The sequence below is a fragment of the Anomaloglossus baeobatrachus genome, chromosome 10 (assembly GCF_048569485.1).
Source record: "Anomaloglossus baeobatrachus isolate aAnoBae1 chromosome 10, aAnoBae1.hap1, whole genome shotgun sequence".
NCBI classification, from domain to species: Eukaryota; Metazoa; Chordata; class Amphibia; order Anura; family Aromobatidae; genus Anomaloglossus; species Anomaloglossus baeobatrachus.
This window is the reverse complement of record NC_134362.1, coordinates 625,612-639,905: the sequence shown is the minus strand read 5'-3', so window position 1 is coordinate 639,905 and position 14,294 is coordinate 625,612. Positions and strand designations below refer to the sequence as shown.

At 42.1% G+C, this 14,294-nt stretch overlaps 1 protein-coding gene across 1 annotated transcript in view; it reads left to right on the top strand.

The window, feature by feature from the left end:
- KCNC1 (potassium voltage-gated channel subfamily C member 1) overlaps positions 1–14,284 on the top strand; it is a 301,678-nt gene extending 287,394 nt beyond the window's left edge. Inside the window, exon 3 of the mRNA XM_075326556.1 lies at positions 14,201–14,284. Within this exon, the coding sequence (XP_075182671.1) occupies positions 14,201–14,244 (44 nt within the window). The 3' untranslated portion in view covers positions 14,245–14,284. The remainder of the gene's footprint in view (positions 1–14,200) is intronic.
- The last annotated feature ends 10 nt before the right edge of the window (positions 14,285–14,294 follow it).

Here is a 14,294-nt window from a genome sequence, read left to right as displayed (position 1 = left end):
AAGGAAGCGGTGATGTTGTGTGCGACATGCTGGTGTAGCGCGGGCACACCTTTCTTAGAGAAGTAGTGGCGACTAGGCATCTGGTACTGGGGCACAGCGACAGACATAAGGTCTCTAAAATCCTGTGTGTCCACTAGGCGGAAAGGCAGCATTTCGGTAGCCAACAGCTTACAGAGGGATAGAGTCAACCTCTTCGCTTTGTCATGGGTCGCAGGAAGTGGCCTTTTATTTGACCACATCTGAGGGACAGAGATCTGGCTGCTGTGTGTAGACGGTGTTGAGTAGGGTGTCCCTGGAAAAATGCAGCTTTGTGAGGAAAGTGCAGGCGGAGACATGATGTTGCCTTCATCCAAAGTTGGTGCTATCGATGTCTGAGAGAGCTGTACACACTCACTTGTTTCCCCTTCCAAAACAACTGACGACCTACCAAGCAAACTGCCTGTTGCGGTTACAGTGGTGGAAGTTGTGGGTGGAAAAACAGGTGTGACAGCTGTCCCAACAGTCCTAGAAGATGACGAGCGCGCGGATGCACTGGAAGGGGTAGGCGGTGGATGGTTTGCTCCGCTAGGCCGCATTGCAGCATGGTGAGCTTCCCACCGGGCCATATGATATTTATTCATGTGACGATTCATGGAAGAAGTTGTCAAACTGCTGAGGTTTTGACCTCTACTAAGAGAACCATGACAAATTTTACATATCACATAATTTGGGCGATCTTTTTCTATGTCAAAAAAGGACCAGGCTAGGCAAGGCTTAGAGGCCATGCGACCTGTTGATCCACCCCGAATAATGCTCAGAGGCAGAGTGGTGGCTGAGGATGCAGTTGTAGACGTGCTACCAGTACTCCTCCTCTGTCCAGGAAGGCGCAAGGTAACTTCGTCGTCGGTTGCATCCTCCTCCACCGCCTCTGTTGACCTCCTCGAGTGCCTGACTGGGGGTTGACAGTAGGTGGGATCTAGAACTTCATCATCAATTGTTGTGTTTGCACTCCCCTCCCCCTCTGACCGAGCCTCTTCTTGCCCTGACCGAATATTTAAGTTGTCATCCCAATCGGGTATCTGCGTCTCATCTTCATCAGAATGTTCCTCATTGTCTATAACCACAGGTGTTACAGTTTGTGACAAAGGGTCAACATTATGCTCAGAAAGTTGTTCCTCACGGCCTGAATCCGAGTCACAAAGGTTCTGGGCATCACTGCAGACCATTTCCTGTTCTGTACTCACTGTAGCTTGGGAGCAGACCTCTGATTCCCAGGCTATAGTGTGACTGAACAGCTCTGCAGACTCAGACATCTCTGTTCCACCATACTGTGCAGGGCTGATGGAGACTTCAGAGCTGGGAGAAATCAAGTGTGATTGGGATGACAACTCAGAGGACTGGTGTTTTTTGGATGCGGTACTTGAAGTGGCTGAGAGGGCACTTGTTGGACCACTTGAGATCCATTCAAGCATTTTCCTTTTTTGCCCATCATCTACCTTTCTTCCTGTTGTTCGTGTCCGCAAAAAAGGGAGCACATCGGATTGTCCATGGTAAGTAGTAGACATCTTACTTTTGCTGGTAGAGGGTCTATCTTCAGCAGATGATAATGGAGCTTTGCCACCTTCCCCACGGACAAAACCTTTTTTGCCTTTTCCACCACGCCTCTTCTCCTTTCCACCAGCATCTGTCATTTTGCCACTCATGTTGATTGCGACAAGATTGTGGACTGAAAATGTGGTAGTAAAAATTGAGAGGTGGTGTAGATTGCAGTGGTGGTCTAGCTTTATTAACAGCAGAATAATAAAGAATAAATATCCCTGACAATGCAACTACAGGCCTTAAACTGGCAGCAAAAATTGCTAGTCTAATGGCTTAGTTATAATGAGTTGGAGTGTGCAACGCAGGCAGATGCGCTCTGCAAATGTCTTTGCAGTAGTGGGACTATAGCAAAGTCCAATAGCCACGTATAGGATGCCACTAGGTACACTGAGTGTTTGCTAGTATAATGGCTTAGTTATAATGAGTTGGAGTGTGCAACACAGGCAGATGCGCTCTGCAAATGTCTTTGCACTAGTGGGACTATAGCAAAGTCCAATAGCCACAGATAGGATGCCACTAGGTACACTGAGTGTTTGCTAGTATAATGGCTTAGTTATAATGAGTTGGAGTGTGCAACGCAGGCAGATGCGCTCTGCAAATGTCTTTGCACTAGTGGGACTATAGCAAAGTCCAATAGCCACAGATAGGATGCCACTAGGTACACTGAGTGTTTGCTAGTATAATGGCTTAGTTATAATGAGTTGGAGTGTGCAACGCAGGCAGATGCGCTCTGCAAATGTCTTTGCACTAGTGGGACTATAGCAAAGTCCAATAGCCACGTATAGGATGCCACTAGGTACACTGAGTGTTTGCTAGTATAATGGCTTAGTTATAATGAGTTGGAGTGTGCAACGCAGGCAGATGCGCTCTGCAAATGTCTTTGCACTAGTGGGACTATAGCAAAGTCCAATAGCCACAGATAGGATGCCACTAGGTACACTGAGTGTTTGCTAGTATAATGGCTTAGTTATAATGAGTTGGAGTGTGCAACGCAGGCAGATGCGCTCTGCAAATGTCTTTGCACTAGTGGGACTATAGCAAAGTCCAATAGCCACGTATAGGATGCCACTAGGTACACTGAGTGTTTGCTAGTATAATGGCTTAGTTATAATGAGTTGGAGTGTGCAACGCAGGCAGATGCGCTCTGCAAATGTCTTTGCACTAGTGGGACTATAGCAAAGTCCAATAGCCACAGATAGGATGCCACTAGGTACACTGAGTGTTTCCTAGTATAATGGCTTAGTTATAATGAGTTGGAGTGTGCAACGCAGGCAGATGCGCTCTGCAAATGTCTTTGCACTAGTGTGACTATAGCAAAGTCCAATAGCCACGTATAGGATGCCACTAGGTACACTGAGTGTTTGCTAGTATAATGGCTTAGTTATAATGAGTTGGAGTGTGCAACGCAGGCAGACGCGCTCTGCAAATGTCTTTGCACTAGTGTGACTATAGCAAAGTCCAATAGCCACGTATAGGATGCCACTAGGTACACTGAGTGTTTGCTAGTATAATGGCTTAGTTATAATGAGTTGGAGTGTGCAACACAGGCATATGCGCTCTGCAAATGTCTTTGCACTAGTGGGACTATAGCAAAGTCCAATAGCCACAGATAGGATGCCACTAGGTACACTGAGTGTTTGCTAGTATAATGGCTTAGTTATAATGAGTTGGAGTGTGCAACGCAGGCAGATGCGCTCTGCAAACTGCAAATGTCTTTGCACTAGTGGGACTATAGCAAAGTCCAATAGCCACGTATAGGATGCCACTAGGTACACTGAGTGTTTGCTAGTATAATGGCTTAGTTATAATGAGTTGGAGTGTGCAATGCAGGCAGATGCGCTCTGCAAATGTCTTTGCACTAGTGGGACTATAGCAAAGTCCAATAGCCAAGTATAGGATGCCACTAGGTACACTGAGTGTTTGCTAGTATAATAGCTTAGTTATAATGAGTTGGAGTGTGCAACGCAGGCAGATGCGCTCTGCAAATGTCTTTGCACTAGTGGGACTATAGCAAAGTCCAATAGCCACAGATAGGATGCCACTAGGTACACTGAGTGTTTGCTAGTATAATGGCTTAGTTATAATGAGTTGGAGTGTGCAACGCAGGCAGATGCGCTCTGCAAATGTCTTTGCACTAGTGGGACTATAGCAAAGTCCAATAGCCACGTATAGGATGCCACTAGGTACACTGAGTGTTTGCTAGTATAATGGCTTAGTTATAATGAGTTGGAGTGTGCAACGCAGGCAGATGCGCTCTGCAAATGTCTTTGCACTAGTGGGACTATAGCAAAGTCCAATAGCCACAGATAGGATGCCACTAGGTACACTGAGTGTTTGCTAGTATAATGGCTTAGTTATAATGAGTTGGAGTGTGCAACGCAGGCAGACGCGCTCTGCAAATGTCTTTGCACTAGTGGGACTATAGCAAAGTCCAATAGCCACGTTTAGGATGCCACTAGGTACACTGAGTGTTTGCTAGTATAATGGCTTAGTTATAATGAGTTGGAGTATGCAGAGGACACGAGGGTACAGTGCCAGGATTTTGGGGCTCTGGGTAGAGGAATGGAAGCCTGCCTTTCTATCCCTCCTAATAGGGAAATGCAGGGAGGAAATCCCTGACCTTGGCTACACAGACGCTGGCGCTGTTTTCAGGACCTGTCACCTTAACTCTGACCCTGCCGGTTTGAGCCCTTAAAAGGACTGCTATAAAGTGCTCTCCCTAAGCTGTCTAACGCTGTGTATGCAGCGCATACAGCTGTATCGGCGATAGGACTCAGGAGGACGGAGCTGCGACAGTGATGTCTGACACCAAAGACACAGAAGGCAGATAATGGCGTCCTGGAAGAAAATGTCCGGTTTTATAATGCAGGGACATGTGACATGGACATCCTATCACACATGCCGTTGCTTCTCTGGCTCAAAGTCCACTTAGCTGTGTGTGTGTCTGGGATTGGCTGACATGCTGGCCTGCCCCACAAGACGCGCGCGCTTAGGGAAGGAAGACAAGAAAAAAAAAAAAAAATGGCGATCGCCATTATAGAAACAGCAGTGATCTGAAGGCACTGTTCACGCACACTATACACTGAAATGTCATAATAGTGTGATTCACAGAGTGACTTACACTATTACAGCAGAAACCAAGCTATGATTTAGCTGTTTTTTTGCTGCTAGAACCGTTCTCGAACGTTTCTAGAACTATCGAGCTTTTGCAAAAAGCTCGAGTTCTAGTTCGATCTAGAACAGGCCCCAAAATCACTCGAGCCTAGAACTGGAGAACCACGAACCACGAACCGCGCTCAACTCTAGTGGTATCACATTGTTTCAAGATAAACACTTGGTAGCATTGTCCATGGAGCACCTATTAAATGGGGATAAACGTTAAAGTAGAAAAACAAGAAAAAAAACAAACAAACAAAACAAAGGTTAAACGTATAAGGATAAATTCAAACTATGTTCTTGTGTCAAACTATGAAATTGTGTTTAAACTATGCCACACTTATCTTCAATCCCCGCATACTTTACTTCAGTATCTCGCACGCTCACCTCGCTTGCTCTTGGTGGTTTATATAGTTCTACAAGGACTACCAGAAGCTGCTAGAAGCTTCTAGAAATAGGTGTGGCTAATACTACTGATTAAATCCCAAGACAAACTTTTTTTTTGCTTTTTTAACAGTATCACAGACAAACAATTCCCTAATGAAATTAAACAATTACAGTTATCACCACTATGAAATTGTGTTTAAACTATGCCACACTTATCCTCAATCCCCTCACACTTTACTTCAGTACTTCACACGCTCAGCACCTCGCTTGTTCTGGCTGGTTTATATAGTTCTACAAGGACTACCAGAAGCTGCTATAAGCTTCTAGAAACAGGTGTGGCTAATACTACGGATTAAATCCCAAGACAAACTTTTTTTTTTTTGCTTTAACAGTATCACAGACAAACAGACAAACAATTCTCTAATGAAATTAAAGAATTACAGTTATCACCACTATGAAATTGTGTTTAAACTATGCCACACTTATCTTCAATCCCCGCACACTTTACTTCAGTACCTCGCACGCTCCAAGGTTAGGGTAAGGGTTAGGGGGTTAGGGTTAGGGGGTCAGGGATAGGGTGTTAGGGTTAGGGTTATAGGGTTAGGGTTAGGGGGTTAGGGTTATAGGGTTAGGGTTAGGTATGGGGTTTGAGATTAGGGTTAGGGTTAAGGGTTGGATTATGGTAAGAGGTTAGGGTTAGACAGTTAGGGTTAGGGTTAGGGGTAGGGGGTTAGGGTTAGAGGGTTGGGGTTAGGGTTAGTGTTTAGGGTTTAAGGGTTAGACGGTTAGGGTTAGGGGGTAAGGGTTAGGGGGCTAGAGGGATAGGGGGCTAGGGTAAGGGTTAGGGGGTTAGGGTTAGAGGGTTAGGGTTTAGGGGTTATGGTTAGGGTGTTAGGGTTAGGGTTAGAGTTAAGGGTTAGGGTTGTGGGTTAGGGACTAGGGTTAGGGTTAGAAACTAGGGTTAGGTTTTAGGGTTAGGGTTAGAGTTAGGGGTTAGGGCTAGTGTTAGGGTTGGGGTTGGGGATAGGATTGGGGTTTGGGTTTAGGGTTGAGGGTTAGGGTTAGGGTTAGGGGGTTAGGGTTAGGGGTTAGGGTTAGAGTTAGAGTTAGGGTTAGGGTTAGAGGTTAGGGTTAAAGGGTTAGGGTTAGGCATTAAGGTTAGGGTTAGGGTGTTAGGGGGTTAGGGTTAGGGTTACTAGGATGGACGAAGATTTTGGGGCTTGGGGCTTGAAGGACATATAGCACAAAAATGTGCCATTGTTGCTTAACCCCTTCACGACCGCAGGCAGTAAAGTTACGTCCTATTTTAACATGACTTAACGACCAGGGACGTAACTTTACTGCCGAAAGTTCATTTTATTGCCGTGGCCATAGCAACGGCTTTCAAATGATGTCCCCTGCTGTTTCTTACTGCAGGGGACCTTTGCTTGACCCCAGGGGAGGTGGCATTGCCATCCCCCATAGATAATCGATGTGATTGGCTGTTCAAATCTGAACCTCCAACCACATCATTCGCACCGATTTTGGCAAAAATAATGCCAGAATTAGTGCTATACTATGAGATCCTGTTATGAGGTGCTGTAGCAGGTGCAGCAGATCATAGATGGATCTCAAACATGTCGCCCCCAGCCCCTGCAGCACTGATTGGAGCAATCGTGCTATGACGCGCAATCGCTCCAATCAGTGTGCAATGGGGCGGTCTGATCTGCAGGTGGCCACCCTCCCCAGGCCTGTGCTGGTCTGGGAAGCCCTCCCCCAACATGTCTGCAGCGTGCACTGGCTGGTGCTTGTGGTACCACGCCACCGCTGCTGCCGCCGCGCTTATAGCCCCTGTGCGTTCCCATGATGGCCCCTGCCCGTGCCCCCCGCAATCTTCCCCCCCATGCCCTGATCTGCCCCCGACATCCCGATCTGCTCCCCTTGCGATCTGCCTGCCTCCTCTGTCATCTCTATTCTTCTTCCTTCCTTCTGTGCTTCTCCGGTATCCCCCTCTGCTCTCCCACCCCCCCTCTGCTCTCCCCTTCCCTTCTCCCCCTCCCCTCTTCCCTTGACGTCTTCTTACTTGCCTTCACCGGGTCGTCCGAGGTCTTCACTGGCCCAATCACATCTGCCTCCATCGCTCGGTCCTTCCTGGGTCTTCTGCTGATCTGTCCAATGTCCTGCCTGTGGCTCCTGTACAGCTGTCTATCGCGCTTGCCTTCCTTTCCTCCTGCAGTTCTTCTGGTAAGTGATCCTCCTGCTAATCCTCTGGGTACTGTGAGTATAACTTTTTTTTCCTGTATCCTGTCCATTTTTACAGCTCATCTGTCCGTGCGTCCTGCCAAGCACTGATCAGGGATGCAGATAACGGATCTGCCTTCGTGGTCAATTTTTGGCGTGACTTTTTTTTCTGTATTCCCAACGCATTTTGTATCGCATCTGTCCATGCGTCCTGCCAAGCGCTGATCAGGGATGCACATAACGGATCGGCATCCCTGCTCAATTTTTGACATGACTTTTTTTTCCGTATCCCCGACGCTTTTTATATCTCATCCAAACGTGCGTCCTGCAGCGGCCGATCAGTGCACCGCGTCTGTGCGTTTGAAAAGTCAAATAGCGTTCCTTCTCTGCTGAGCCCCGCTATGCGCCCAAACAATTTTTTTCCACCACAAGAAAAATTGCACAATACGTTTTATGGTGCATTTTTTCCTGATACCGTTGTAAAAAAAAAGCTACCTGGTTGATGCAAAAATTTTGTGGTAAAAAAAGTTCACGGTTCAACGTTATCAACTTCTGTGGAGCCCCTAGGGGTGCAAGGGGCTCACCAAACATCTAGATAAATTCCTTGAGGGGTCTAGTTTCCAAAATGGGGTCACGTGTGGGGGAGCTCCACTGTTTAGGCACCATAGGGGGTCTCCAAACGTGACATGGCGTCCGCTAATGATTCCAACCAATTTTGCTGTCAAATGGTGTGCCTTCTCTTCTGAGCCCCGCCATGCGCCCAAACAATTACTTTCCACCACGTATGAGGTATCTCCGTACTCAGGAGAAATTACACAATACATTTTATGGTACATTTGTTCCTGATACCCTTGTGAAAAAAGCTACCTGGTTCAAGTAACAGTTTTGTGGTGAAAAAAAAATTGTATTCATGGCTCAACATTATCAACTTTTGTGGAGCCCCTTGGGGCTCGCTAAACATCTAGATAAATTACTTGAGGGGTCTAGTTTCCAAAATGGGGTCACTTGTGGGGGAGCTCTATTGTTTAGGCACCTCAGGGGGTCTCCAAATGCAACATTACGTCAGCTAATGATTCCAACCAATTTTGCTGTCAAATGGTGCTCTTTCTCTTCTGAGCCCCGCCATGCGCCCAAACAATTACTTTCCACCACATATGAGGTATCGTCGTACTCAGGAAAAAATGCACTATAAATTTCATGGTGCATTTTTTTTCCTGATACCCTTGGGGAAAAAAAAGCTACCTAGTTGAAGCAACAGTTTAGTGATAAAAAAAAATTTTTCTTTTAACGGCTCAACGTTATAAACTTCTGTGAAGCCCCCAGGTGTTCAAAGTGCACACCAAACATCTATAAAAATTATTTGAGGGCTCTAGTTTCCAAAATGAGGTCACTTTTGGGGGAGCTCCATTGTTTAGGTACCTCATGGGGTCTTCAAACCCGACATGGTCATGGTGTCCGCTAATGAGTGCCACTTATTTTGCACTCAAAAATTCAAATAGTGCTCTTTGCCTTCCGAGCCCTGTCGTGTGCCCAAACATTTGATTTCCACCACATATGGGATATCTGCGTACTCAGGAGAAAATGCACAATACATTTTATGGTGCATTTTTTACTGATATCCTTGTGAAAAAAAAGCTACCTAGTTGAAGCAAGTTTTGTGGTAAAAAAATGTTTTTTCTTTTCACGGCTCAACGTTATAAACTTCTGTGAAGCCCCCAGGGGTTCAAAGTGCTCACTAAACATCTTGAAAAATTATTTGAGGCCTCTAGTTTCCAAAATGATGTCACTTGTGGGGTAGCTCCATTGTTTAGGTACCTCAGGGGGTCTTCAAACCCGACATGGCGTCCGCTAATGAGTGCAGCTAATTTTGCACTCAAAAATTCAAATGGCGCTTCTTGCCTTCCGAGTCCTGCCGTGTGCCCAAACATTTGATTTCCACCACATATGGGGTATCAGCGTACTCAGGAGAACATGCACAATAAATTGTAGGGTGCACTTTCTCTTTTCTCCCTTGTGAAAATGAAAATTTTATGGCTAAAGTAACATTTGTGTGTTAAAAAGTAAAATTTTCATTTTTTCCTTCCACATTGCTTTGGTTCTTGTGAAGCACCTAAAGGGGTAATAAACTTCCTGGATATGGTTTTGAGTAGCCTGAGGGGTGCAGTTTTTAGAATGGGGTCACTTTTGGGTATTTTCTGTCACCTAGGCCTCTCAAAGTCACCTCAAATGTGATGTGGTCCCTAAAAAAATTCTGTTGGAAAAATGAGAAATTGCTGATGTACTTTGACCCCTTCTAACTTTCTAACGGAAAAAAAATTTGTTTTGAAAATTGTGCTGATGTAAAGTAGACATGTGGGAAATGTTATTTAGTAACTATTTTGTGAGACATATCTCTCAGATTTATATGCATAAATTTTCAAAGTTTGAAAATTGCGACATTTTCAAAATTTTCGCAAAATTTCCTAAATTTTCACAAATAAACGCAAAAAATATCGGCCTAAATTTTCCACTGACATGAAGTACAATATGTCACGAAAAAAAATCTCAGAATTGCCAGCGTTGCAGAGTTATAACCTGTCAAAGTGACACTGGTCAGAATTGCAAAAAATGGCCCGGTCATTAGGGTGTTTTAGTGGCCGGGGTGAAGAGGTTAATGTATGAACATAGGGCTATAGGTAATGAGGAAGATGTTGGTGCTGAATGACATTTAAGGTTAGGGTTATTAGGACGGATGAAGATTTTGGGGCTTGGGGCTTGAAAGACAGCTGGCACAAAAATGTGCCATTGTTGCTTAATGTATGAACATAGGGCTATAGGTAATGAGGAAGATGTTGGTGCTGAAGGACATTTGGCACAGAATAGTGCCAATGCTATGTTCAATGTAATAACATAGGATTATGAGGACGGAAAAAAATATTGGGGCTTGGGTCTTGAAGGACAGCTGGCACAAAAATGTGCCATTGTTGCTTAATTTATGAACATAGAGTTAAAGTTAGGGAAAGGTTAGGGTTCAGGGTAAGGGTTACGGTCAGGGTCAGGTTCAAAGTTAGGGTTAGGGTGAGGGTTAGAAGGTTAGGGTTAGGGTGTTAGGGTTAGGATTAGGGTTATGGGGTAGGGTTAGGGTTAGAGGGTTAGAGTTAGAGGGTTAGAGCTAAGGTTAGGGGGTTAGGGTTGGGTTAGGGTTAGGGGTTAGGGGTTAGGGTTAGAGTGTTAGGGTTAGGGTTAGGGTTGAGGTTAGAGTTTAGGGTTAGAGTTAGGGGGTTAGGGTTAGGGGTTAGGGTTATTAGGACAGACGAAGATTTTGGGGTTTGGGGCTTGAGGGATTATGATTCGGGTAGTAAGTAATATTCCAATAGCCAGATTTGGAGATACACATCAGAAAGTGAGATTGTTAAAAAAATATACTCTTAAATATATTTTTCTTCAAATACGTAAAGGCGCATGAAAGAAAGGACTTCAAAAATGTAAAAAATAAATGTATTTTATCTATTTAGAAATAGTTGCCAGGGTTCAGTTACAGAAAGGAAAAATAATATACTTCATTAGCTTACGGAAAAAGAGTTTATTTAGTCCATACTGATCAATAGAAAATCTTCACCCATCTCTCCTTGGTTTCTGAATGGCAAAGCAGGGGTGATATCCCTTAGGCTGGACAGTGTGTGTTCATCTTGCAGCCTCTAATCATTCTGGCAGCAGGTAACGTGCAGGAGCGACCAGTAGCCCCCTCCATCGTGTGTTATATGACAACTGTCCAGTCCATATAGGGTGTTTTAGTTGAACATAGTTCCATATGACATAATCTTCTAGAAGCTTCTAGAAGATTTATATATATCCTTCCATGTCAGTACTCAAGTATATTCAATATGGATATTTTAATATCTATTCCTTATAAGAACTTTATTAATAAACTATGCCTTACAACATAAACAGAACTGTGAACTTATATGTCCTACTATAAAATATTTGATAACTAGATGTATTAATTTTAATGTTTTTACAATTCCCCCTTGAAGCGGGTGAAGTAACCCCGAAAATTAATTACTACATCATTAAAATAACAAATCTTCTTTCCTTATTTGGCGATAATGGATTAATATCAATAATAATGATGAATAATAATTAATTTGCATTATTCATGTTGTAAGTTCAATAATATAATAATGTGAATTCATGTTATGATAGGCCGTGACTGATCAATCATATAAAAATATATAACTATACTTCGCTAGACCTAAAAAGAAATGCAAAAAAACAAATCCGGTCACCATATGATGTCCTCTGAGTTGATGTCTTCTTATCTCCAATGTAATCCGGCATAAACACAGTCTCTTAGAAATAAATCCTTTGATAAAAAATGAATGGTTACCAATTTAAACAGTCCCGTATTGTGTTTATCATCATTAGATCAAGTCCATAAACTTTATTCTTTATTACAAAGTCCATAGCCAATGTTGATAAACCACAGTTCATGAGTGTAGAAGAATAGCAGAAGTCTTTGATGTCTGTGCAGTGTAATTTACATTAGTCACCTTTATCCTCCATGCTGCCTGTTGTCAAATCCTGGAACAGAGGTTAAGACGTTCTTGGTCAGCACGACAGGGGTTAACTTTAACACATCATTGCTCTTAGTATCTGTAGTGAGGTCTTAATGCACAGACCATGTGTCATTGTCCATCCTGGAACCATAGGATCACTGTGTTTCTGAGGTGCAAACACGGTAAGTGTATTTTGTATGTTTCACAGTCTCATTTGAGACGTTACCTTCTGGACCTTTTTGCAGAATCCCTTTTAACTTTAGGAAAATTATAAATTCTTTTTTATCTTCTGTAATCTTGATTGAAGACTTCATTCCCTAATCTAGATACCAAATATGGCAATAACTATCACTAATAAATGTCACAGCGTATCATAACTCCAATACTATAATACCATGTCATTATTATTATCGTAGAAGTATTAATATAATTGATACTTAGAATGATGTAATAATACTGCATAATGGTATAGACAATAGTATTCTCATGTAATGACCTTTTTTGTCATTGGTGCATTACCCTTCCAAACTCATAGGTGGCAATGTGTTGAATGTAACCAAAATATAATATAAAATATGAAACAATATAATGTGTACCTATAACATGTATCATATAAATATGAAAGGCAACAATGTAGCTTATTTAGTTAGATCATTTGTAAAATTATAAACCAAAGCAAATAACCTTTTAGAAAAGACTGGATGATTCCATCAAAACACAATAATACCCATTATAAATTATTATTGATTAAAAATATAATATTAATATTATTTGTAAATATAGGAAGGTAAACCCAGATGTACCTCGATCTTCCATCTTTATTACTCTAATTTAATTTATTTGATTTGTCTATTATTTATTAAATAACCTACTATAAGAAAATGTGTAACTATAAATAATATTTCATCCTTATTGTGTTAACATATTAATATAAACTTAATGTATTACTAAGAAGTAAACAATTGTATATATTTATGAAGGAAGTATCTTTTCTTCTAAAAAAATTGAACTTTTCCCTTTTTATATGATTCATATTTAATAAAGTAATATTCTTATATTAGATATTACTTAACTAAATATTGAAGTGTTTTCTCAATTGAGATATTTAAAATTTGAAGAAAAAATAAAAATTGTAGAATTAAAATTCTGATTAAAAATGTGAATATTAAATAATAATAATTAATATAAAAAATAGGAATAAAAGGAAAAATGAAAATCGGAATAAAAATAAAAATTGAAATAAAAATAAGGCCTTCTATGTATATAACACCTATGTCTTTAATAATACATAACCTTAATGTTACCAGTATCTTATAGGATTTCCATACCTATCATATCAGTAACCTATAAAAATAATTAAGTCATGTAACCCTGCAAATAATACTCTTCTCTTAGTATATAAATGCATTATGATATACTTCAAATATATTTTTATTCCCAATTCTTCCCTTATGCTTGAAATATTAATTATTAAAGTATCCTGTAAACACATATATTTATCAAATATAAATGTGTGATTGAGACCAAACCTTTCCCTTTCAATATCATGAAATATGATATTATAAAAATTAATATGTCAAGATTAAATTAAATTAAAATTGATGTTATATATCTTCAAGACCATATAAGAAAAATGATTACCAAAAGAAAGTAACTCATAACTGTATAAAAATCAAAAGTTAAAACCTTATTCTAGAATGTAATTCTTCAAAATAAACCCTTAATAAAAAATCCTAACATCTCTACACTAAAGAAATGTATCTAAGAATAAGATATATTCAACAGTATGACTCTGGGGGGGGGCATTTTTTGGAAAGGCGCCAGAAACGTCCGGGGGGGGCCAAAAGTGGGCCTCGCGGTGACAGTTCTCGCCTATCCGTTTTCGCTCGCGTGGGGCGGCCCCCGAAGCATGGAGCACGAACCGAGCGTCTCCCGGCGCCGCCATCGCGCACCCACGACCCTCGTGGCGGGACGGACGCGATGGCGCAAAAATTTTTTTTCGAGAGTCAACCCGCGATACCCAACTATCACCCGCCACAATCATGGCCATTTACCCAACTCAGGTGGGTAATGTCACAATTGTGACATTTACCCAACTCTCACTCTCTGCAGTGCTGAAAATTGACCACCAGGTGGCAGAGTCGGATTAAAAATCATTCAAGGCAGATGAATGATGTGCCCAGAAATGCCCAGACAAGTGTCACCGGAGGGCGCTGTTGATTAATTGAAATCTCACAGTGACTTTGCTTTTTTTTTTTTTTTTTTTTCTTTCTCTGCATAAACCCCCACCTCCTCCTATGATTTAATTGAACCAATCGCTGCAGAGGCTGGAGTTTTAACAGGAAGTGAGTTGAGGAGGGAAATTTGATTCTGCAAAGGATCTCAGAGAGAGCAGTTCACCCCAAGGGAGTCTCTGCG